The sequence below is a fragment of the Heterodontus francisci genome, chromosome 10 (assembly GCF_036365525.1).
Source record: "Heterodontus francisci isolate sHetFra1 chromosome 10, sHetFra1.hap1, whole genome shotgun sequence".
NCBI classification, from domain to species: Eukaryota; Metazoa; Chordata; class Chondrichthyes; order Heterodontiformes; family Heterodontidae; genus Heterodontus; species Heterodontus francisci.
In genome coordinates this window covers 43,352,029-43,377,855 of record NC_090380.1, presented here as the reverse complement: position 1 = coordinate 43,377,855, position 25,827 = coordinate 43,352,029, and the positions used below count along the sequence as shown (strand labels likewise).

At 41.5% G+C, this 25,827-nt stretch overlaps 1 protein-coding gene across 6 annotated transcripts in view; it reads left to right on the top strand.

Annotated features, from left to right (window-relative positions):
* The window catches only part of LOC137374429 (glutamate receptor ionotropic, kainate 1), a 520,770-nt gene that overhangs the window by 477,992 nt on the left and 16,951 nt on the right, over window positions 1-25,827 (top strand). For 4 of the 6 annotated variants that reach the window (XM_068040522.1, XM_068040526.1, XM_068040521.1 and 1 more), the window contains 2 exons: window positions 4,293-4,518; window positions 14,177-14,427. In XM_068040522.1, coding sequence (XP_067896623.1) covers window positions 4,293-4,518; window positions 14,177-14,427 — 477 coding nt within the window. Of the gene's footprint in view, window positions 1-4,292; window positions 4,519-14,176; window positions 14,428-18,172; window positions 18,257-20,563; window positions 20,729-25,827 lie in introns of those variants that run through there. The other 2 variants (XM_068040523.1, XM_068040524.1) reach the window with 2 other exon arrangements.

The window sequence follows — 25,827 nt, the reverse complement described above, 5'->3', positions numbered from 1 at the left end:
CTTTGGAAGGTACTGTTTTCAAAGATTGCCTTTTTGATTATCCATCAGCCAAGACTTGTTCCAATGGCACATGAACCAAATTGCTGGAGAGGTGCTGGGATTCATTTACATCCCTGACGATATAGCTGTGGTTGGCAAGATGAAGGAAGAACACGATCTCAACTTACTCCTTTTAATGGAGGCAACATGTCATGAGGGCCTTGTCTTCAATAATGGAAAATGCGAGGTGAATGTGCATCACACTAACTTTCTCAGTACCATATATTCAAGCGACGGTATTTGTCTGGATCCTAGCAAATTGGAGGACATACACTCCATGCCTACTCCACAGAACAGGGAGGAGCTACAGCATTGTTTGGGATTGTTTAACTTCCTCGCATCATACATTCCCAACTTTGCCGAGAAGGCATCATCACTCAGGGATCTATTGAAGAAAGTACCATTCATACGGCAAGAGGATCATCAGCACATATTTGAGGCATTAAAAAAGTCACCATCAGAGGAAACATCCTCACTGCAGTTTTACAACCCAAGGAAAGAAACCACCTGAGAGGTAGATGCATTGCAGAAAGGGCTCGGAGCTTGCATTCTACAGATGGAAAACCTAATGCATGTGGATCGAAGCGCTTATCTCCAATACAAGCAAACCATTCAAATATAGAGCAGGAGATGCTAGATCTAGTATTTGTCATAACGTGATTTCATACACATCCGTTTGGAAAGAGATTCATTGTGGAAACAGACTACAAACTCCCTGAAATGATACGGCAAAAACCATTGGCGAGTGCACTGTCTAGGTTGCAACAATTGTTGATCAAAATTCAAGGATACGATTATGATGTTCGCTACAAGTCAGGGAGCTTAATGGTTGCTGCAAACATCTTGAGCAGGTTGCCGAATCCAATAAAGAATGCGGATGTTTCATTGGATCTGCAAGTCGATTCACTAAATGCAGAAGTCAAAAATGTGTTACAAATAGATTTGATGAATTTTGGGCGATACAAATGTCAAAAATTGCAAGAAAAGACATCCAAAGATCCAGTATTCCAGGCATTATGGAAAACCATAATAAAGGTTAGCCTGATGCAATGCAAGAAGCCCAGGAAACCTTAAGACCATTTTGGGCCTACCCAGATGAATTAGGAATATCCAGAAGCATAATATTCAAGGATAGACAGGTTCTAATACCTGAGTCACTTCGACCAGACATTATGACTCAACTACAGCGTGCTCACATGGGCATTGAGCACACTAGATGACTGGCGAGAGAAACCGGTATACTGACCAGAGATCAGCAGTGATATAGAGAAGAGTGTGCGAATGTGTGAGTCATGTCAGGCACACAAGCCCAACCAGCACAAAGAACCATTGATACCTCAAGATTCCATCCACCTGTGGACCAGATTTGCTACAGGCCTATTTAGTGTTCATAGTCACGATTTTCTTCTAGTGACAGACTGATCATCATCCAAATTCCTGATAATTCGACAACTACAAAATACGCCGGGTGCGTCCTTGCCAGTGCACTGAGTGCTGTTTTCAGTTTGCTTGGGATGCCACAAGAATTTGTCTCAGACAGTGGTCCTCAGTACACGGGCAAGCCGTTTCGAGACGTATGTGCAAAGTGGGACATTGGTCACATTGGGCTGGATTTTACCAGCCCCTGATGTTGGGGGTCATGGGGAGGGGGTGGGGGGGGGGCCGGAAAATGCCTCCGGGAGAGACCTGTCACAGGCCTCAATAACGGGAAGACCCCCCCATATTACCAGTGGCGGTGAGGCCTCGTGGTGGGCCCCCACCGCTTGGCGACGGGAGCAGGATTTAAATATGTTAATTAATGAATTAATTACCTAGCTGCTCCCCGCGGCCATTCTGCTGCCATACTCCCATGCCTTCAGATATTCAACCGGAGATCCGATGCGGGACACTGGTTGGGAAGGGGGAGGAGGTAAGTTTTCAGGGCGGTGGAGAGCAGGGTGAATCCTTTTTGATTGGTTGTAGGGATAGTGGGAAGGGATAAGGATCAAAGTTTGTAAACTTTGGTGGGGGCGAAGGTGGGGACTGCAAGGTAAGTTTTTTTTGGTGGGGAGGGCAAGTAATAATTTATTTCATCATTGTGGGGGAGTGGGAGAGGGTATTGAAACTTTTAATAAGGTTTTCATTTTTCCTTTAAACTTCCTATACCTTTAAAAATTTCAATGCATTGGAAGGGCTTGAAGTCCTTTAAAAATAGCGCTGGTGACTGCACAGTGGCACCGGGCGTCGTTGCCGGGGATGGAGTGCACACCCACTCCATGTCATCGGGGGTGGGGCGGTCCGCCCCAGCCATTTAAATGAGCCACCGCGCTAATTATCGGCGATGAGATCAGCGGCGAGTTGGAAATATTCAGCCCATTATGTCATCACCACATTATCCTTGATCAGATATCATGGCAGAGCGAATGGTTCGTACTGTTAAGTCCTTGATTATTAAATGCTGAGAAACGAAGCAGGATTGCCAGCTAGCAATGCTTCATCTAAGAGCAGCATCATTCGTGCAAGTTTACCTTCACCTGTTTGCCAATGGTTGGGAGGCAAGTTCAAACAACTTTTCCGGGCCACCACCAAACTAAATTTATAGCTGTACAAGACGAGATACTGAAAAAACAGGATAGGATGAAGGATATGCATGACCAGAACGCAAGTAAAGAATTGCCAGGTTTGACCATAGGATAAAAGTTCCGGTTCTACATCCAACAGAGGGAACCTGATTTACAGCCGAAATAGAGTCATTGGGTTTTTTACAGCATAGAAGGAGGCCATTCGGCTCATTGAGTCCATGCTGGCACTCCATGGAGCAATCACGCAGTCTTTAGTTCCATTTTACCCTGGCCAGATCCTTTTTCATTGCATTAAAACTAGCCCTCTTCCAATCTAGATGTTCTGCCTTATTTAGTTCCTTGTTTTTCTGCTTTTACTAGTCCAAATCTTATGATACGATGATCACTCTTAACCAGTTACACCCCGACACTTGGCCCATCTTATTTCCCAGCACCAGATCCAGCAGTGCCTCCTTTCTAGCTGGGCCAAGAACATAACTGATCAAGGAAGTTCTCTTAAACACATTTCAGAAATTCCTCCCCCTCCTTACCCAATTGATATTAGGGTAATTAAAGTCCCTCAATATCACCACTCTATAGTTCTTGCACATCTCTGAGATTTCCCTGCAGATTTGCTCCTCTCTCTCTCTCTCTCTCTCACTATTTGGAGGCCTATAGGATGCTCCTAGTAGCTTGACAATACACTGCAATGTCTTCCCTAATCAGTACTGCCACCCCACCTCCCTTTTCTCCTTCCCTATCTTTACTGAACACTTTATATCCTTATATATTAAGTGCCCAGTCCTTATCATTTTTAAACCATCCCTCACCATCTTTAAGCTTATGTTTGTCGAGAGCTGTGATCGTATGGAGTAGTGACACCAATGGAGCAACATTACGCGGAAAACAATGGAGATACCCAGTATACAACACCCAGCAGTCCTATCGCAAATGGAACATGTTCAAAGGTGAGACCTGAACATAGCACTGTAGAAGATCATGGTGAAGACAACCAACGCAATGTCGTTGTGCAAGAAAGCAACACACCTACAAGTCAAGACCACTGTGATAACAGTCAGGGATCTCAAAGAAGTTTCACTCTGACCAGATCGGGTCATATCAGCAAACCACCTTTACGTTTCAGAGACTTGTAAACTCATAAAGTTGTGAACTCACAATGCATGAAAGTTTTACTGCAATGTAATTGGTGTTATGACATCCTTGTTTTTGTCTGTTTATTTGTTATCAGCGTGTAATCGCAACTTTAGAAAAAAGGGGCATGTTGTAGTATGTCTTTAAGTGGGTATGTCCATACTCTGTCTACATCATCAAACAGGATATGATGTCATCTGTCAGATGACACCATTGTTGGGATGTGTTAGTCCACAGAGGAAGACATAGTAGTAAGAGCTTTCCAGCAATATGTGTATACTTGTGCAATCTTTGAATAATGAACTCACAGTTTAGTTTACCAGTCCTACCTGAGTGATTGATGGGTTCGTGTTTGAAGGATAGAAGGAAACACAACATAGAATATTTGAGCTATTTAGGGGTTTTGATACACAAACCTTTTAAGTTGAGACATATTGTTGAAACAGTGTAGAGCTTTTGCATCTTTTGATAAAAGTAGCACAAATATGTTGAAAAATGAGGCTCAGCTACTTGTATCCTATAGTTTTACCTCACACATAAAGATTCTTTTGAATTTTACAGAAATCTAAGATTTCAACCTATGAAAAAATGTGGGTGTTCATGAACAGTCGGAAGCAGACAGCTTTACTAAAAAACAATGATGAGGGGATTCAACGTGTTCTCACCACCGACTATGCTCTACTGATGGAATCAACCAGTATTGAATATGTTACTCAGCGAAACTGCAACCTGACCCAGATTGGTGGACTCATTGACTCAAAAGGATATGGTGTTGGAACACCTATAGGTATAACAGTGATTTAATCCTTTCATTTTCATCCAGTTAAAAGGTATACATCAGAAGTACAATTAGACGGGACAGATTTCATAGGGAAACACATATATCTGGTCATTTGTGGGCAGTTTTAATGGGGATAAGGCAGTAAATGCTCCTTCTGCAGTCTGATTTTGGAAATGATGCAATACATTGGGCAGGGGGAATGAAAATAGGTAGGAAGGGTCAATAGCTATTCAAATAACAGAAAAAAAAAAGTTGCACTTTTGTTTGGAATCAGAAACCACTCTTGGCCAAGCTGCCGCATTGTTCTATTCACCAGAAGGTAGTTCCATCATGATGAATTCACGTCCATTGCTGAAGCCTTCCATGCACATGTCTATGTCACCAATCCCATGGTTACCTATAATCCTTACAATAAGTTGTCAGTTCATTACATGCAGGGTCTTTCTCTGGATTCATTGAACTATTCCTTTCATACCTGTCTTGCGCAACTGGCATTATCAACATATGCTCCAGTCATTGCTTATACATAAATCTCAAAAAGTTTCAGACCCTCATCTTTATCCAACCTCTGATTTTACTGTTGTATTTCTAACTTTGACTTCACAATTAATCACGATTCTCCAAAGATTCATTGAATCAAACGGAGCTCAAAACTTTGGATTCTGTTTTCATTGTCTTCCTTCAAAGTCTTTGTCTCTTAGCCATGATTGTAGGTTGGATCAGGGTATTCTAATAAAGGGGACTCAGTGTTCAGACTATTGGTACAATTTTCCCAGACTTGCTGCAGTTAATTAAAGGAATGGAAAGCCATCACTATTTTAATCACAACATCCTTTGAGACATTTTTATCTCATCAGTTCCATTGTAAAATATACGCATTGGTTTACTTGTTCTATATCGTCTTCAGAGTATATTTTAAGGTTTGCTGATCCAGGCTGAATAAAGAGAACATTGCTTTTGGTATACTGATCCCCAGAGCGTATTAACATCGGATTAACATTCATCAACAGATCCTGCTGTTTTTGGCTAGTGATGCTATGTTATAAAATCTTGGTACTGATGGTGCTTCTGGTGATGGTCAGTCCATCATCTTCTCTATCTCTCTGGAATTTTATTTTAAAATCATGTTATGTTTATTCGTATTTTGCTATAATTGAAAAAGTATGCAGTAAAATTGAATGCAGTTGCCAGTAAGCACGAAGTTTTTCATTTTACTAATTACTACAAAGAACAGAATAGAAATTAGTGTCTAAATATATATATTTAATTGTCAGCCTGATGAGTTATTTTCCTGAACCTTCTCTTCTGGCAATGCTCAGAGAAAAATCCACAATGTTAGAACTCCAAATTTCTTTTAGGTCAAATCTCTGTGATATGTTTATAACTACTATTTCTTTTCCTGGTAGAACAATTTCTCTTTATGTGCAGTCTTTTATATGATTTTTATTGTGATATTAACGATTAAAAGCATTAATTTATGAGGGTTCATTGTGGCACTGCTATTAAAATTTCAGTCATAATTATGAGTGAAAATGAAGCCTAATTGCATAATTGCATTTCAGTCCTTTGTAATATGTATTGCTATTTATAAAAAGAATTACTGGGTGGGATTTCAAATCGTCAGTGAGGGTGGGAACAGGGGCACCAGTCGTTTAAACCCCCTCTTCCCTCAGGTAGGCATGCCAATTTCCCGACACCAAACTAGCACTCTCAGATTTTGAATGGCACCAATGGGAGCAGGAAGAGGCGACCTGCCCTCTCTGTGTAATTGGCCAATTCGGCAAATCAACAAGCTTGTTGGCAGCTTATTTAAGGGCCAGACTTGGATTTTGGTTCTAAGGGGTGGGTTCAACACACCATCAGAAACACAAGGAAGAGGATGTGGTGACATAGCGGGGAGCAATCGGGGCCGAGGCAAAAGGCAGCATTGAAGGAGGAAGGCTAAGGCTTGGTCCTCGCTCACAGGCAACCAGTTACACTCAAGATATGAAATATGCTGCTTATCTCTTGACAAGGGCTTTTTAGGAGTGACGTGGGGTTCAGCCAGATGGCACAGTCCAATGCCAATGAAGGAAGGGCATAAGAGGAAATGGGATCAAGCTTCTCCAAGCTTAGTCCAACCAGCGATGGGGAGCAACAGCTGCCGGAGCAGAGGTAGACACCTGGTCAATGGGAGTGAAGGGGTGAGAAAGAAGGGACAGAAAGGCTCCAGACTCTCCACCTTACACAATCTTCATCAGCTCACTCCATCACTCTGCCAACCCTCACTTCCCATTCTCCTGTATTTCGGCAACATGAAACAGAATACACGTCAGCTTTAGTGTTACAACTTTCCCAGTGCTTTATGGCTTAGCAGTTAACTATCCTTTACATTATAAACAGCCAAGTGACCACAAGTGACATTACCAACGTGGTGGCCACTGATGATAGCCACTTCTACGAGATGCTCCCCTGGTGGCTGAGGATGTATTATTGGAAGACTGCTCACTCATGCCTGTCTGGGACTGAATTGCCCTGGTATTCGTCCTCATTGTGGAAGTGCTGCAGGTGGTGGGGGGGCATCTCCAAAGGCTGCTGTGGGGGGCCTCAGTCACAGGGCATGACTCCACAGATGCTTCATCTGTTGGAGGGGCCATGACGGAGGATATTGATTGATGACACAGCCCCATGAGGGATGGCCTCCTCATCACTATCTGTCACCTTGGCAGCCCTTTCATGGCATCTTTGATTGCTGGAGGGGACCACCAGTTCCGGTGCAGCTGGCATCCTATCTGTGCCATTTGCAGCACTGACTGGTCAATGCTGCTGAGTCTGGCATGCATTCTGTGCATGTCTGTGTGCTGTTCCTGCATCCACTCTGAGGGATGCCATAAATGGCTCACTAAGAGGTTGGCCACTCTCTCAAGGCAGGAGCTCAGGCACTCAAAGCACTAAGGCATTGTGATGCACAGGAGATGAATGGATTCCTCCATTCTCACCCCACAGCTCCATAGTGCCTCAGGTAACTCTGACATGTGGGCATGCATCTCATGCTGGTTCTCCAGATACAACCGCCTGTTTCATGCCTCACAAGGCTCTGCATCTCCACCCTGCTGAGAATAATTGCCCCTATCATCCATCCTCTGAGGGGTACTGACCACAGCCAACTCTGCCTCCCCTGAATCCTGCTGCTCTGAAGTGATGAATGCTTTACCCTGTGCCACTTTCTCACATAACGCCTGAGGACCCATCAAGGTGCGAGTGTCTGCAGTGGTGGTGGAGGGTGTGCTGGTAAGATGTTTCAGTGCAAGCTCCAAGTTCTTTTTCTCCTCTGACACCTCTGGAACTGTTCTCTGAGCGTGGACTCCCTCCGCAGCTGGCCTTGTTAGAGACATAAGAAAATATGGTGATGAGAGATCGGGACAGTCAGTAGATGCCTCTGCTGCTTAAAATAATAAGACAACTTATGCATTGACAACTTGTGACATGAGCCGCATTGCCATGCATCCTCTGAACACGGAGATGTTGAGCTGTCTCCACCCTGGTCTGCGGCAGACTCCAGCTTCTCCATTCCCCGCGTGCCTGAGGCGGGACCCTCTAGCCACATCAAGGGCCTGCTCTTCAAATTGCGTCTGTACTGCGAGCTGTGGCAGCCCACCGTCCAGGCATGCCCTCTCATTCTCCCAAGCATTCAACTCCTGTAAGATTAGGAACGATGCTATTAGGACAATGCCTCACTCCCTTTCCACTTGAAGCTTCTTAGATGATATTGCAGTCTGCACTCCAGCTTCTTGACCACCGGCACTAGGGTTCGGACCTATGCTTATGGATCAGCAAGGCACATCCCTCTTCCACGGTGAGGAGAACTCTACACGTCCTCAGGATGTCCCTCTCTTTTGTACTCTCGTGACTACTGAATGGGGGGCATACCATCTGGGTTTCTCTTGGCACTCACCTTGCCAGACCTAAGAAGATCATTGTAACATTTCCGGCTCTGCATCCATTTTGTCCTCACCACTCCTCTGCTGCTGACCTCGTGTGCCACCTCCAACTATGCCCTCTTGGTGAGTGTTGCTGGCCTTCTGTTGCTGCTGGCAGGGAAGAGAATGCTCCTGCGTGCAGTCATCACCTCCAGCAGGACCTCAAGCAAGATGTCAGAAAAATAGGGGGGCTACCCTGGCACGGAGGCCATCCCTGCCCACTGCCATCTCCGCAGGTCGTGCTTCCGTTTTTTGGATGAATGGTAGCCTCAGCAACTCAGTTACGAGTTATATTCGTAGCAGTGTGCTAAGATAGTCATATGAATTCATGGGGTTTGCTATTAGAACACTAATTTATTTCATATTTTTATTAATTAAAATTTTTATTTGCCTTTGTTAGATAACAGAGACAGAAATTAAATATGAATATGTTATGCAGTTTGCTACTAATGTTGTACAGTGCAATTTCAATCCTTGGCCTTGGAAAACTAATCTATGCCTTGTTCATTCAAGTACCTGTCCAGATGCCTCTTAAATGTCGCTACTATTCCTGCCTCCACCACCTCCTCAGGCAGCTCATTCCAGATACCCAATATTCTTTGTGTGAAAAATTTACCCCTTTGATCCCCTTTAAACCTCTTCCCTCTCACCTTAAATCTATGCCCTCTAGTTTACTCACCCCTACCATGGGAAACAGACTCTGGCTATCTACCATATCTATGCCTCTCATAATTTTATATACCTCTATCATTTCCCCTCTCAGCCTCCTTCACTCCAGGGAAAACAGACCCAGCCTATCCAATCTCTCTTTATAACACAGGCCCTCCAAACCAGGCAACATCCTTGTGAATCTTTTCTGCATCCTGTCTAGCTTAATCAATTCTTTCCTGTAGTGCGGCGACCAGAACTACACACAGTTCCAAGTTATTAATTTTCTTTTCTTCATAGCTTTGTTATTCACAGTTGCCAAAGTTAAATATCAATTTCTAATAAATTTCAAATCCTCCCTCAATTTATTTCTGCTATTCCTTCTAAACATTTTAAATCCAGTTCCAGTTTAGGTTGTCTCTCTGTTAGACCTATTCTCATTCCATGCAAAGCTGTAAAGTAATAGTTTATTATTTTTATTAGTATGAAGTGGTCTAGTTTGTCCATATTGCAGTGATCCCCAGCAATCATTAACTGATTTTTAAAAATCATACATGTTTACCCTATAGAACCAGTTTCCAAAATGTGCATTTTCAACACTGAGCCTCACCTACTGCAACCATCAGTAAATTATGGGTGCACTCCCCAAAATTTTCTGTTAGCTTTTCATTTTAATGATAGGATTATTATGGGAAGTGTGCCCACAATTTCCCAATACATGTTGCAGAGGGAAGGGTTCCATGCTGGAAGTGCACAATTTCCACTTTCCCTTTGATCTTGGTTAATACTTCCCAAATGTTTCATCTAAATGCAGCCGACTTTTCTAGGCGTGTGTTTGTTTAAATGTAGTTCATCCTTCCTAAACATTTGAGGCACCATTGTCATGCATTTCTTTACCTTACCTTCTGGTTTAAGGTTTCATGGTGTTCTGGAACACAAGCAGATAAAGGAATTCATCCACAAACATGAGCAAAAATCTATTTTCTATCACAGTAGAAAACCAAACATTATGCAGTGCAAAATTCGGATCTGTAGCACCCAATTTCTGAGCACTACTAGTGCCCTTAGAGGTCCAAAATAGTGTCTGTGGTGCAATGTGCACACTTCTGCAGCGAGTCACGTCAGATACCAAATTGGTAAAGGCATTGGTGCACACGCGGTGAGCATCAGCTGGTAGAATGCATACTAGCCAGTTCATGATGTCAGTCACTCCAGCTAGCGCCATCTCTTATTCACATATGGCTGATCAGTGCTATTTAAAGCGATCATCAACTATTTACAGATTAGTTGATGATATGATTTCTACTGGATTTTGTTATGATTGTACAAGTATTTGGTGCTTTCTAGCATCCTTTAAAGTTGCTAAGTCTACAGGGAGAGGTGCAACAGGTGCTGAAGGGCTTTTTGCTGACTTCAAGGTTTCTGCAAAAACCAACTGCTCCCAGACACATGTGCAGTAGCAGGCATATAATTTGGAATATAGCATGACTGGGAGAATGAGCAAAGGGAATGCTGATCAGGGAAAGCTGCTTGAAGAGGGAGGAGAAGGGGAAGACGAGCTCTCAGCAGGAGGCCATATTAACCCAGGGAGTTCAGGGAACAATTCCTAACTGAACCTCGGTGAGGAACAACATGGGAGACAATTGCACTTCAGGGAAGATATCCTCACTGAAATCTGTCACAACTACAACCTCAGAGCAGGGTAAGGACCACATTGCCAGTAGGTGTGAAGGTGATCGTGGCAATAAACTTCTATGCATCTGCCTCTTTCATGGCTGGAGGTGGAGATATTTGCAACATCTCGCAGTTTGCCAAACACTGTTGCATAAGGGTCTCTCTCTGATCAAATGAAATTTCATTTTCTCTTGCCAAAGAGAAGTAGGCAGAGCGAGCATAAAGCTTTGCTGGGATTGCTGGCTTCCTCATGGTGCAGAGTGTATGCACATCATTTTGTATGTCAACTCTGAGATGTACTGCAACCAAAAGGGATTCCAGTCCCTCAATGTCCATCTGGTGTGTGACTATTGTTACGACTGCTCAGGACAAAGCCCCCAATCAAAAATTATGATTCTGATCACGGTGGGAGCAACGCACTGTCAATTCAGTCCTGTCTCTCCACGGGTTGCATCATATATCTTTAAGCTTTCCAAATCGAAGAAAGCAGCAGCCGAATTGAAACAGTCTAGTAACTCCGAATGAGGCAAAATAAAACCAGGTATCTTTAGATATCAACAAATTAACTATTTATTAAAATCTTAAACACTACTAAGATAAACCAATATCTAAAGACCTTATAACTTATTACAGAAACTAACTCCCGCATTCGCATACATATACTCAAACTAACAGTAGTTTGGTTTTTAATTAGCTGCCTGAAAAAATAGTAAAAATAATAAAGTCTTTGCATATTACACTTCCAATGAATGGTCTTCTGATACAACACAAAGTTCACTTGCAGTCATCCAAGGTCCGATGAGAAAAGAGTCCTTCCAGAGATAGGGGTTCAGCAGTTCAGTTTGGCAGTTGTATAAACTCTTCTTTTTTCCAATGATGAACAAAGTAGATCAATAATTTGTAATTTCTTTGAGGAATTAATTTGGCTGGAAGCTTTTTAGAAGTTTGAGAGAGAAACTACCCTGGGTTTAAATTGACTTAGAGAGAGCTCTCCTATTTCCTTCACTTGCTGGATCCGTCTGACAACTGTGTGTCTCTGCTAGCCAGGCCACCATTGTGGAGAGGGAACCCCTCCATGGGGCGACCTGCATCTGCAGTCATGGCCAGGCAGGCGGGGAGGACCTCAAAACCTGACTGGAGCACTGGTCCTTTGGTCTGCTGATGGGGAGGCCGCCTCCTGGCAGCTTGCCTGGTCACTGACATGTCAGGTGGCCCACAGCTGACTGGAAAATTCTAGTCAGCCTCTGACAATAGGCCTTAATAGGCTATTTACCCTGCATAATTGACAACCATCACTTGCGGGTGGGTAGCCCTGCCAACCCCCATCCCATCTCCAGGAAAAATGCCCAGGGGCGGGATGGAGTCAGTAAAATGGCACGCCGGCCAGTGGTGCGAATTTTCACACTCTCCCCATTTAGGGGCAAAAATCCTTCCCAAAATGTTTGTAGTGCTGGCGCAATCTGACTGTCACACAGTTCTAACATAGATACATAAACATTTATACATATATATAATTCATATTTCTATCTTTGTAATTATATTAATTTTATTTTTTGGTGAGGTTTAGCATGCTAGTTTATTTCAATTTTATTTGGCATTGTTTGAAGCATGAGTTCTGTAAAGGGAAAAAATACTTATGTCAAATTGATCATAAGCAAAAAGAAAATACTGAACCTATAAGACCAATTTATATTGTGACACTTTAAAATGTCACAACAATCAATTATTCATGCGTTTTAATGTTAATTGCAATTTCATTTAAGCTTCATTAAGTTTATAATCTAGACTTTTTAAGTAGCTGTTAAAAAAAAATTCATGTTTGAAATTTTTTTTGTACTTTTCTCTAATTTGTCCTGTCTCCTTTTTTAATCTGTGACAGTTTTTTTTATTCTTTCATGTTTCATCTAAGGGATGCACGCAGGCCCGATTAAGCACTATAACCTGGTACTTGTTTCTGGATCATGTCCCATCGACTCTGTTAATGGATCCTGCCTTGATTTACACATCAACATGGCTTAGATTTTATATTTATATTTTCACAAATATATTTTCTACGCGTACTCTTTCCTCCCATTATCGTGATGCCATCGAAATAATATATGTACAAAATATGAAACTGTAGCACTCAATACTGCATGCAAATCTTTGTTTACCATATTTATGCTGGAGGAAGATTGCAGAATATACTTTATATTTCAGAGGTGTTTCTAACTGTTGTGTCTTTCCGATGTTTTGGATAACCTACTCTAGCTGTGGTGGTCAGAGCAACTGACTTCTGATTAGATCACAAGATAATTATGGATGAAAAGGGACAGCCATCTTATACCATCCAGCTGGAGTTCCTAGATTCCACCATTTCAGCATCTAACTGTTTCTTGAAAGATTCCATGGATTTTGCTACCATTACTATTCCTGAAAGTCTATTCCAAGCATTAACCACTCTTTGTATGAAGAATTTCCTGACATCAATGCTAATCTTTATCTTTTACCAGTTTGAATCTTTTCCCCCTTGACCTACTTTCACAATTTAGAGTAATATTCCAGATTTACCTTTTCCATTGCCTTAACTACCTCTAGAAAATCAACTCTCAGAAGCCTCCTTTCCAAGGTGGAAAGCCAAAGAACTTCTTGCCTTTCCTCATTACTCAGCCCTTTGATATTATGGATCAGCCTCAGTGCTCTGGTCAGATCACACCGCGGGAACTTTTTGGTCATGAATTATTCTAATTCATATTCTACTCCTGGTTATACAATGCAGCATTCTATTGGTTTTGGTAATGGTCACTGAGCTGTGTTTCAATGTGTTAAGCATCGACTCTAATGTGAGGCTGAAGTCTCTTTGAGCTTTGTACTTAGCTCCTTTATTCTTCTGTGCATTAAATTTCATCTGCCATTGTTCTGTCCCTTGACATGTTTTATACAACTTAATCTGTAATTTCTAAGCAGCTGCCTCTCAATCCGCTGCCCCTCCTGCTTTGGTATCATCTGCACAATTAGAGCACTGTGCCTGGAGTTTCTGAATTCAAATCAGTTTTGGTAAATTAGGACAGTAGGGGACCCAACAGTGAGTGCTGAGATAGATTGGCTCCAACTCCTAAAAATTGAATAAATTGGCATATTTACACAGTTCTGGGGAAAACTGAGCTCAAATGAAGATGGAATGAATGATCCAGATTGGTGGGAATTCATCCAAAATTTAGTCTTTGCACAGCTTCTGGTTAGACAAAGGCATCCTCTTAATTTATTCAAGGAAAATGATTTTATAGCATATTTTAAAAGAATAATCCTAGTTTAAGGAGAAACCAGTCATACAGGTTTAAGAATAATTGCTAAACTATTTTTACTTTGCTGCTTCTGGTTGACCTCCTTGTTTGTTCCTTTAGGATCTCCATACAGAGATAAAGTCACAATAGCTATCCTGCAGCTTCAGGAGGAAGGAAAACTGCACATGATGAAAGAGAAATGGTGGCGTGGGAATGGCTGTCCAGAAGAGGATAACAAAGAAGCAAGTGCTCTTGGTGTTGAAAACATAGGAGGGATATTTATCGTGCTTGCTGCAGGGCTAGTTCTCTCGATCTTTGTAGCAATTGGTGAATTTGTATATAAATCCAGAAGAAACAGCGATGTTGAACAGGTACGTTGGTGTTTTTATAACGGTACAATGTGAACAATGCAATTTAAAACAGTTGGGGTGAGGTCTGCTGATAAATAGAATCAATTTTAAACTCAAATGCAAGGTAAAGTTTTGGCTCCAAACATTGGCAGCTTTCTAAAATAAACCTTGGTAACAGCAGAAAGAACTGAAAATGGAAAGTAACCACGTAAAACGACAAACTAATTGACTTTGCTCAAAGATGTTGCAGTACAAAATAGAAGAGTGCTGCAGGCATTTAACTTGCAATTTATACATCAAGCTAAAGACATGCCTGCCGGAATTTTACTGGGCCACTTAGAACAAGTTCGGAGGTGGGGGGAAATGTAAAATGGGATCAGAACACGATCGACCAGAAGTCTGACATCTTGACGTTACTTCTGAATTTTACCCATAGCGGCAACCATGAAGGGCAGACTTCACACATCGACACAGCAGGACAGCAATTAAGGCCATTTAACTGGATTGTGAGAGTGCATTTTAGATTTTACTGATGGTGCATGGGGACTACGGGCTCCAAAGCCTCACCTGGTTAAAGGAGGCAGCAAGGAAGTGGGAGGCAGCCATTGAGGGAGCCAGCATATGGTGAAAGGGAGGGTGGTGCACTGAGGGCATTGCCAGATGATGGCAGAAGAGGAGGAAAGGTGCCAGCACTGAGGGGGCATGTTGCCAGGGTGAAGTGGGGCAGTGGCACTTGATCCCAAAGAGCTAATCAGGGAAAGGTGTTGTGGGGGGGTGGGGAGAGGCGGGGTTGCAGGTATTGTGCATCTGGATAGAAGGCCTAGGACTAGGAGAGAGGCCTCCTGCCATGGGCCTCATCCGGCTAGGCTTCAGGGACCCTGCTGAGCAGGAGGGGCAGCTTAGAAGGAGCGAGGCCCTGGCACTGTTGGGTACACACTAGGAACCTCGTGACCAGCATGAGTGCCAGCCTTTGGGTAGGCACACTGAAGAAGGGCACGGAGGGGAATACCAACAGCCACCTATGGTGGCTATCCCCAGGAGATAGTCTATCATCCGAGGCTGAATTATCTCCAGATGTCCAAGCGGCAGCCTCAGCGAAGATTGTGGCTCTCCAGGGAAGCAGTCACTGGTCTCTGCACCATGCTGTAGGATGGGTTGAGACCCATGGGTGTTGGTGGACATCCAATGCCAGTGGCGCCGAAGATCATGGTGATTCTCAAAATTAACGCCTCCGGATCGCTCCAGGGATCCACTGGGGACATGTGTGGGATCTCCCAGTCTGCAGCCCATCAATGCATCCAGCTGGTGACCAATGCCATGTTAAAGAGGACCAGTAAATATGTGTGCTACCACACCGACCTGGACAGTCAGACGAAGAGGTCTATTCGGTTCCGGGCCATCGCTGGATTCCCCCAGGTACAAGTTGTCATCGACTGTACCGCATGTGGCTATCGAGGCTCCCAATAACCAGCTCGCAGTCTTCATCAACAGGAAGGGCTTTCACTCGTTCAATGTTCATCAGGTCTGTGACAACCAAAAGTGGATCCTCAGTGTGTGCACGGCTCCTGGGAAGCAACTACAACTCATACATACTTCAGTAGTCCCAGATACCATAGCTTTTCTGGCCCTTTACATGTCTTCAGAGGTGGATACTGGGAGGCAGGGCTACCCATTGAAGACATGGCAACTTACATCTGTGAAGAACCCACTCACGGATGCAGAGGAAAGGTACAACCTCTGCCACAGGTCAACCCGAGCCACCATCAGGCAGGCCGTTAAGCTTCTGAAGATGCAATTCAGATGCATAGATCAATACGGTGGAGCCCTTCAATATGCCCCAGCAAGGGGCTCGTGTATCACTGTGCTCTGACCAACCTAGCGGTACAGATTGGGGAGGCATTGAATAATGAGGGCATCATCGATCACAGTGTCTCCTCTGACGATGAGGATGTGGCTGAGGCTGCTGACCAGGCGATGCAAGATGAAGGACCACTTGGATCACAGAAAAGGTGCTACGAGATATGTGCAAGGGAGGTTCGGGTCACGTTAATACATGGCTGTTTCTTGTGACCCTTATGCCCTTTCAGAAACATTCTAATAAAGTCTTACCTTTATGCAGCCCTACTGCTGCTTCCTTCATTTTGGACTCCATCGCTCCCCGCCCAGATACACAGCGTGCAGTAGCAAGGCTGAGGAGTTGGTCAGAGTTCGTTCAGGATATAACAAGCAGGGTGGATAAAGGGGAACCAGTAAATGTAGTGTATTTGGATTTCCAAAAGTCATTCGATAAGGTGGCACATAAAAGGTTACTACACAAGAGCTCCTGCCACAGCACCACCTGACGCACCACTGCTTTACAATTGGGCGGCCCCCACAGCTCCACTGAGTTAATGGGCCAGCCGCTGTGAGATTACATGCAACTGGCCACTAAATGCACAAGCGGAAGTGGCACCCACTTCTAGTACAACCACTAGGATCTGCAAACGTACCACAAAATCCAGCCCACCCATTCATAGTTAGGTCAGATGTGAAAAGCGGTTTGCATAGCAATAAAAGTTGAGGTGAATTGATGTACCTCAACTTAAAATGGTATTTCATATTTCCTAGTGCCATCATTATCTATAATAATAATAATACAGGTTTTGTCTGAACTGTTTTGATTGGTCGGTGGTTGATTTGGTGGATGGTGCCTGGGGCACGCAGCGGACTGAAGCATGTGATGCACGAGCAGCTGCCAATGTCGCTGTCCTCATGCAAAGATGGGGTCTGTGTATGTGTGTGTGAAGCATTGCAAAATTCTACCTGACAGTTATGAACGTTTTTTTTTGGGAGCAGAAATTGGCGATAAGCACCAGGATTCGTCCTTTCCTCTCACCTCCCTCAGGTGGTGTGAGCGTATGGTAGCTGAGAGATGAGTATGTGCAAGCATTAGCTAGAATCACCTCAGCAACAACTGCTGGCCCGGTCAACAGTCAGGATTGCAGCAGAACTGACCTGGGAAGGTACACCCCCTCCCACCATCACCGCCCCCCCCCACCCCATCCCCATCCCCCACTGCGTTAAGGAGTGAAGCTGAGATCCTGATCCACTTTGTCAGCCCTGCCTTGTGTTTAGTTCGGGTTAATTGATCCTATTGAATTTTAATGAGATGATTTTCAAGATGTCAGCCGAGGATTTGCTGCCTGCAGGGGCGACTGGGGGTCAGGGTTAATATGGAAATGTGGTGGGATGGGGATGGCACAAGAGGGATGTCCTGGAAAGGATGGAATGGCAGGGTTGGCATGGGAAGGATGGAATGGGGATGGGATGGGAGGGAGGGGATGGTATGGAGAGGGGTAGACGAGATGATGAAATTTGTTAAGTATACTAATTTGACCACAAATGTTTTGCGGGTCTCTACCTGAGTTCAAATTAAAATAGCAAGTGGTTTGGTTTGTTAATATATTAAAAAGTTATGATGTGGAATAATAGAATAGGAAATTTAATTTTACTGTTCTTAATATAGTATCTTTACATAAAATGCACTGGTGTTAATTTTTGGATTAGTAGCAGGGTTTTGTAAAGCTAGGATGCTCTAAAATATAAAATAATTTGGCGAAAAGAAGCAAACTAGTTTCCATTATCTCACTTTTTGTGGAAAACAGTGGAAATACTGCTGTTTCCTTTACATTTAGAAAATTAATTATTAAATTATTTTGAGCTTTCTTAATATTAACCTATGCATAGGATTTGTTTTTACAATTTTGCTTTTGTAAATGTTCATTAGTTTCAGGACTGGGCCTCCTGTTGGTAACAATCACTGAAGCCTGAACAAGAAGGCCAGCAGTCTTTACTACAAATGATAATGGAACAATGGTCTTGAGAGCATTTGCTTTGATTTTGTAAACATTACAATCATATTTTTCTTTGAAAATTAGGGAGCAGTACTGTCAGAAGACAAGATTCTCTTCTACATGCTGCCACAATTGCTGTTTTTTCCTCAGTTATCTCTATGAAATGTACATGATCCTTAAAAGAGTTTAAAAGGACTCAAAGTAACCAGTTTTGGGGCACAGCACACTGTTACCTGCAGATCATGGAGATGGGTCATTTTTGTACTATAATACATTTACTTTTGAATATATTGCAGTATTTTTATTGGCTTGCCTTGATTCCAGAAAATAAATGCTTATATTCTCTCTCTCTCGCCTCTCTCTATCTTGCTCTCTCTCTCTCTGTCTTGCTCTCTCTCTGTCTGTCTTGCTCTCTCTCTCTGTCTCGCTCTTGCTCTGTCTCTTATGTAAAACTCCAACTTTCTCAACAGGCTTGGCAGTATAGAGAAATGCTCCAGTTTTCTTCATGATCCAGATATATGCACTAAAATGTTCATAGAATTGTAATGTTGAATAGTGTGGAGAGAAGTGTTCCAGACACCTTCATTTTCTCAAATGACTAAGTGAGCAGTTTTCTTTTGAGTAGAATTTTGTGTCTTTACAATCAGCTAGAATATCTGCCCAATGGAACTACTGAATGTCTTGTTATGTATTATATATCATGCATGCTGCAAAGCAATTGCAGCCATAATGTGCATTATAACTGCACCTGATGTGAAACAAACTTTTTCAATTTTTATTTTAAAATTTAGAAGCCCTCAGGCAGTTCTTTGGACCAACTTTTATATTAATCAAATTGTTCCCAACAGTTACCAGAGCTTTGCATTTCTCCGATTTGAGAGTAGTGCAGAGCTGGCAGTATAACTCAGTGCTGCCAATTCGCAGTACTGTAAAAGCAGTGAATAGTACCTGCATAATATAGCAGTGTTACTATAGATATGTTGTTGCAGCCAACTATCAGTAATATACATGATAACCTGGTGGAGCAGAATGTAATATTAATTGGCAGTGTGAACAATTACAATCACCTCAGGGACTTCTTAAATCACAATTTCAAGACATAAATCTAGCCCAGATGGGACTATTTTTGTTTGAATCTTTAGCACAGCTTTAAATTAACCAGAACTTAATGAAATATGGCAGGATGAAAGCACATTATAGGTAACGATAAAGAAACATTCTAATCGGCTGGTAATTCTTTTACAAAACTGTGCTACAAAATTAAAAGAATTATAGGCAACAACTGAAAATAAATTGAAATATGTTATTAAGAGCCACATACTATAATGGCAATAACGGATACTAAAGAATTTCACCCCTATCTCTGTGCAGTGGTATTGCAACTGTACTTTACTGGGATTCCCAACATGGAACTGGAGTGATGTCATCAGGCTGTCCACGCAGCCAATCACATTTTCACAGAGCCCCCCAAACAGGAAACTAAAAGCACTAAGATAACATTGCTTTTAAAAATGTTTATATAGGGCAAATTAAATATTGATATATACCCATGGGGTAAAGGTAGAAGCTAAAATACTCTGAATTTATTTTAATTAAAAAGACTAAAAATTCTACTAATTAATCATTTAACAGCACTCCACAATTACAAAATTATTCTTTCAGGGCCAATTCTGTTGTTCAACAAATCTTATTAATCACATCACTGTTAAAAACCCAGTTACACCTGTTTGAACAAGGTGTAACTTTTTAAGGGATGTGGCAGTGGGAAAGTTGAAAGTCTCACTGATTTCAGCGATTGCTGGCTCTGGGGGTGTCCTCAGAGCAGCCTGTGTCACAACCCTGAGTGACAGACTGCAACTTCAGGAGTTCTGTGCTAATCTGTGGATGCCCAACATCCTGAAGTTTCAGTCACTTTCAGAGGGGTAATGACGACAAACACCGATAGTTTGCCATCAAACCCATTACCACATAATCCAGCTCCATAGCTCTGCAAAGTCAAATTACCATTACCAAATCCTTGCAGCATCTTCTAAATTTTGATGCATCTAAAGTAAACTTTTATATTTTGTTTCCATTGAGGTTTATTTTCCAGGACCATAGTTTTGAATAATACACTCTAATTGAATTGTTTAAAAATGAAATTTCTGCAGCATTTGCCATTTAGCGTGATTGTTTCAGTTTTAATAAAGTGTGTTAATTTACTTCAGTTTTTTGAGTTAGTCATTCATACCTTTTACTTTTGCTGTTTAATTTCTGTACTTTTATCATTTCATTATGATTTCTTGTGATTAAAGTTATTTCTGCACTTTTTTATTGCATGCAAGGCCTTTTCTTTCTTTTATGGATCACATTGTAAGCAAACCCATCCGTCCTACTCCACTTCTGGAACCACCCTTTCCACTGAGTTAGAGTGTGGCAAACTAATCCGGGAGGAGAGGGGAATGCGACAACAGTCCTCCATCCACACTGTTTAGACAAAGCAGTGAAAGGTTTGTGCATAATGTACTTACAATTAGTAAGAAGCTATCATACATGTTGTCTTTCAAGGAGAAAAATAAGGGACAAGGTTAACAAAGCAGTTTCACTAAATAGATCAGAGTTGATATTCTTAAAGTGCTTACTTTAGCATCCAAATCAAGTTTTCTAAAGTTAACTTGCTCCAACTGATGTCTTTAGGGTATGACATCATTACATCACTGATTTATTTTTAACATGTGGTTATTTTCCAATAGTAGTAAAGTTAGCATTAACTGCTACAGTTCAGTCATTTTGAGTAGGACGTTCTCGGAATAATGAGGGCGGATGCATTTGTGAACTAAACCTACCTACAAGACTCACGAAGAGTAGTGTATGAATCGAGTAAATTTACAATAATTGTTGTGTTGGTGAAACTGTCAAACTCTTACAACACTATGATAGGTTTCTATACTTTTACTATTGTATTTGGAATTAAATTTGAGATTTTGTTGTTGCAAAAGTTGAAAGAGATGTACTAAGAACGCCCACTTTCTTGAGTGCTAACTGCTTCTTATATAATTTAAATCAGGAGGATGAGTTAGCTGAGTTGGGATAATTCCATTTTAACCAGAGTATTCTACTTAACATATTTCAACTATTTTTTTTGGCAAACAAGTAGATGAATAGCAAAATGTAAACTCTAATAATCAGAGAATCGTAGTGTGTATAGAATGTGGTCATTTGGCCTATCATGTTGATGATGGTCCTAGTTCTTCAACTAGAGCTGCCTGTTTAAATTCTATTTCCCTGTTCTTTCTCTGTTTCCTTTATATTCTTCCTTTAAAAATACTTATACAGTTCCTTTTAAATGATAAAATCCTTAATACCCACTCGTATTAAACTGTTACATGTTCTAATAACACCCTGTGCGAAAAAATTTCTACTAACTTCTCTCTTCATTCTTCCAATGATAACTTGAAGTGTATACCCCTTGTTATGGAATTGCTAGCCATTGCTAACTATAATAATGATACTCAGTTTTTGTCTGTCCAGATTGTTTTGATTGGTCATGGGGCACGCCTGTTGGTGGGTTTATTTGGTGGGTGATACGTGGTGCGTTTTGAGGATTGGAGCGCGTGATGTAAGTGCGGCTGCCAACAGTTGGTGTCGGTGATGGGGTGTGGGTTTGGTGGAGCGGGAAAGAACAGCAGAAGATAAGGGGAGCCCAGCACCAAAGTTACCCTGGCTGGAGAGATTGTTTCCGTGAGCGATGGGATGGGATTGATGAGAGGGATGGGGAAGACAAGAGTGGTATGAGGAGGCCATGGAAGGGATGACATCATAAAAATGACATGGGAAGGATGGGATGGCATGGGATGAGATGAAGGAATTAAGTGTGGCAAAATGGCAGGGACAATTATGTGATACAAATTATTTGAAAGCAATTCTTTGTGCTTAAAATAAAGATTCACTAGATTTAAATGAAAATATTTTAGAAAATTCTCAGGTGAATTAAATGAATACATCAGTGTTGATTCTATAGATAAAGAAGATGATAACAGTATATATCCTCCAGAGTTTCTACATATTCTAACTCCAATGGGTATGCCACCACACAAACGTAGACTCCAGGAAGTAGCAGTTATAATGTTGCCATGAAACTTGAATCCTAAACAAGGATTTTGTCATGGAACAACATTGGTAGTTAGGAAGCTGTTTTCTTCGGTGATAGATGCTGAAATTATAACAGGTAGATTTGAAAAAAATAGAGTGAAATTGAATAATATTGAGCCCAACAGATGTAAAGCTACCTTTTCAATGCAGGGAAAAAACAGTTCCCAATTAGACTTTCATATTCTATGACTATAAACAAGTCACAAAGCCAGACTCTTGACAAAATTTGTATTTATATTCCTAGGCCTGTTTTAACACATGTAACTTTTCCCAGAGTGAGAAGTGTTGATTCTGTTAAAGTCTTTGGTGAAAGAATAACCAGAAATCCTGTTTTTGAAGAAGTACTATTGCAATAATGATACTAAATTGACTGCAAATATTTTGCAGGTCTCTGCTCATCTTTCGCTTTTTGGCTTCTAAAAACCTCTATTAGATTTGCCTTTAACCTTCTCTGCTCTTTTCCAGTTTTTGCTCGTAACTGCTACCTCATATTCCTGGCATAATCCCAATGAAGCTTCTCTGTATCCTTTCCAAGCTCTTTACTACAGTGGAGTAACTAGAACTGTAGGCAATATTCCAACTGAGGCCAAACCTATGTCTTGTATAAATTCCGTATCACTTCCTTGCTTTCATATGCAGTGGCTTCAAATATAAAACCCAGAATTCCATTTTCCCTTTTTATGGTCTTTTCTACTTACATTCCCACCCTTACAGATCAATGAATCAGCATCTCCAGATCTCGGTTCTTCCATTCTACTAAAAAACTTGACCATTTAGGATATACTTCCTTTTCGGTGGTATTACATGGAATAGAACATGTATCTGTCCTCTAACATTGGCTAGTAGTTCATCTGCTTCTACCACTACCTACACAAAGAATATGTAATGCTGAGTCGTTAAGCATAAAGCTGAGAATTTCCTCAGGGTTTTCCCAATCAACCGGCATAATTTCAGAAGTTCGGCAGAAATGCCAGGTAGTAAATAGGGTTTCCACTGATCTTCCAGCAATGTTATTGAGGTTAATCAGGAGAACCCTTGTGAAAATATCTGGAAAGATGGTTTAACAAGTAGCCAAATAGTTTAACTCATGTGCAGTAACTAATTGCAACAATTTAATACTGCATGTCCTGTTTATTCAATGAAAGTATCCCAAAGTAGTACTTTAAACGAAGGTAGGTTTGAAACTACTTTTCTTGGAGAGGTTTGAGTTAATTAAGGAGAGCCAGCATGGATTTGCAAAAGGCAGATCTTGTTTGACTGATCTAATTGAATGTCTGGTGAAGTAACAGAAGGGTGATGAAGGTAATGCGGTGGATGTTGTCTATATGGATTTTAAGAAAGCGTTTGACAAAGTACCACATAAAAGGTTGGTTAACAAAATTGAGGCTTATGGAATAGCAGGGTCAGTGTCCAGTTGCATAAAAAAATGGCTTAAGGACAGAAAACAATGAGTCATGGTAAGTGATTGTTTTTCAGACTGGGGAATGATAGTGGTATTCCCCAAGGGTTCGTGCTAGGACGGCTGCTTTTTTTTTTTGCTATGATAAAATGACTTGGATCTTGTAATATAGAGTAGAATTTCAAAATTTGCCAATAATACCAAACTTGGAGGAGTGACAAACAGTGAGGATGATATGAACCACCTGCAACAGGACATAGATAGGCTAGCAGAATGGGCAGACAAGTGGCAGATGGAATTTAATGCAGACAAGTGTGAGGTGGTGCATTTTGGCTGAAGGGATAGGGTGAGGCAATATAGACTTAATGACACAGTTCTAAAGAGTGTACAGGAACAGAGGAACCTGAGGGTGTATGTGCATCAATTTTTGAAAGTGGCAGGACATATTGAGAGAGTGGTTAGCAATGCATATGGGATCTTGGGCTTCACAAATAGATGCTTAGAGTATAAAAGGGAAGTTATGCTGAACCTTTATAAAGCCCTGGTTAGGCTACAACTAGAGTATTGCATCCAGTTCTGGTCACCACACTTTAGGAAGGATGTGGGGGTCCTTGAGAGGGTGCAGAGGAGATTTACCAGAATGGTTTCAGAGTTGGAGGATTTTAGTTACAAGGGTAGTTTAGAACAGCTGGGGTTGTTCTCCCTGGAGCAAAGAAGATTGAGGAGAGATCTGATCAAGATGTATAAGATTATGACAGGCTTAGATAAGTTAGACAAGGAAAAACTGTTCCCATTAACTAATGGTACAAGGACTAAGGGACACAGATTGATAGTTTTGAGGAAGAGATGCAGGAGGAATATGAGGAAGAACTTTTTTTACACAATGGGTGGTAATGACCTGGAATTCTCTGCCCACAAAGTTGATGGAAGCGGAGACAATCAATGATTTCAGAAGGAAATTGGATGGCCACTTGAAGGAAATAAACTTGCAGGGCTACTGGGATCGAGTGGGGGAGTGGGATTGACTGGATTGTTCCATGGAGAGCCAGCATGGACTCAATGGGCCAAATAGCCTCCTTCTAAGCCGTGAATGACTCTGACTCTTTATGCTTTACATGGTGTTACTAATTTTCAATGAGCTACCTCCATGCGCTGTAACGCCAACATCAGGAAATGTGATGGGAGTTTGAACTGCTGGCATAAGTATACACAGTCAATGTTACTCGTTTCTTTACAGTTTTTTGTAATTTTCTTTCCTTTATTATGAATGATGATAATGACAATATGTAACCAGCAAAGCGCAGGAGTAATTTTCAGCAAATATGGCCCTTCAGAACACAGTATATCTTTTCCTTACAGGATCGTTCTCTGAGATGACTCGAGTTCTGAAAAATCTTCTTATCCATTTTTGCATTTGCTATCTGTTATATTTACATGTCAGTGTGAGAATGGGAATCTCTGTGCAGCATATTGACAGGATTCATTATATTGTGCAAAAAATATAAAGAACTGACCAAGTTGATTCAGACAGTTGTTCATTATGCTGAAGGTTTTAAATACCAGCACAACACAAGCACAATGTTAGGAGCAACACAACATTGCTCAAAAAGTAAGAACACTTTGGAATAAGGGAAGACCACTAAAATGGAAAATATAATTGTATTCAAGGCATAATTATATGTGGGTCTGAAGAAAGGAGAAATAGGTAAGATTGATCCATCAAAAATTAAATGTTTTCACTGGCGCTAATTGCTCTTTTCTGTTCCTAAAAAATTTTAAGTTCTTAATTTTTAGTTTATTTTAATTTATATTAAGTCCTGGATTCAAAAGATGCAAAGAAAGCAGGAAGGCTTTGTCTGTCACTCGATGCTTTTAGTCAGTTGGTACTTTTAGTACCTGACACTTGAACACAACTACGTATCACATGATTTCAGATCAAAATACCAAAGGCGACTGGAAAGGTAATGCTTGAAAGATTGTGGAATATCATAAAATCCCAGAAAACATTCCTTCCTGAATTACTTCAATCCATCATGTGTGTAGAATAATACCATTTTT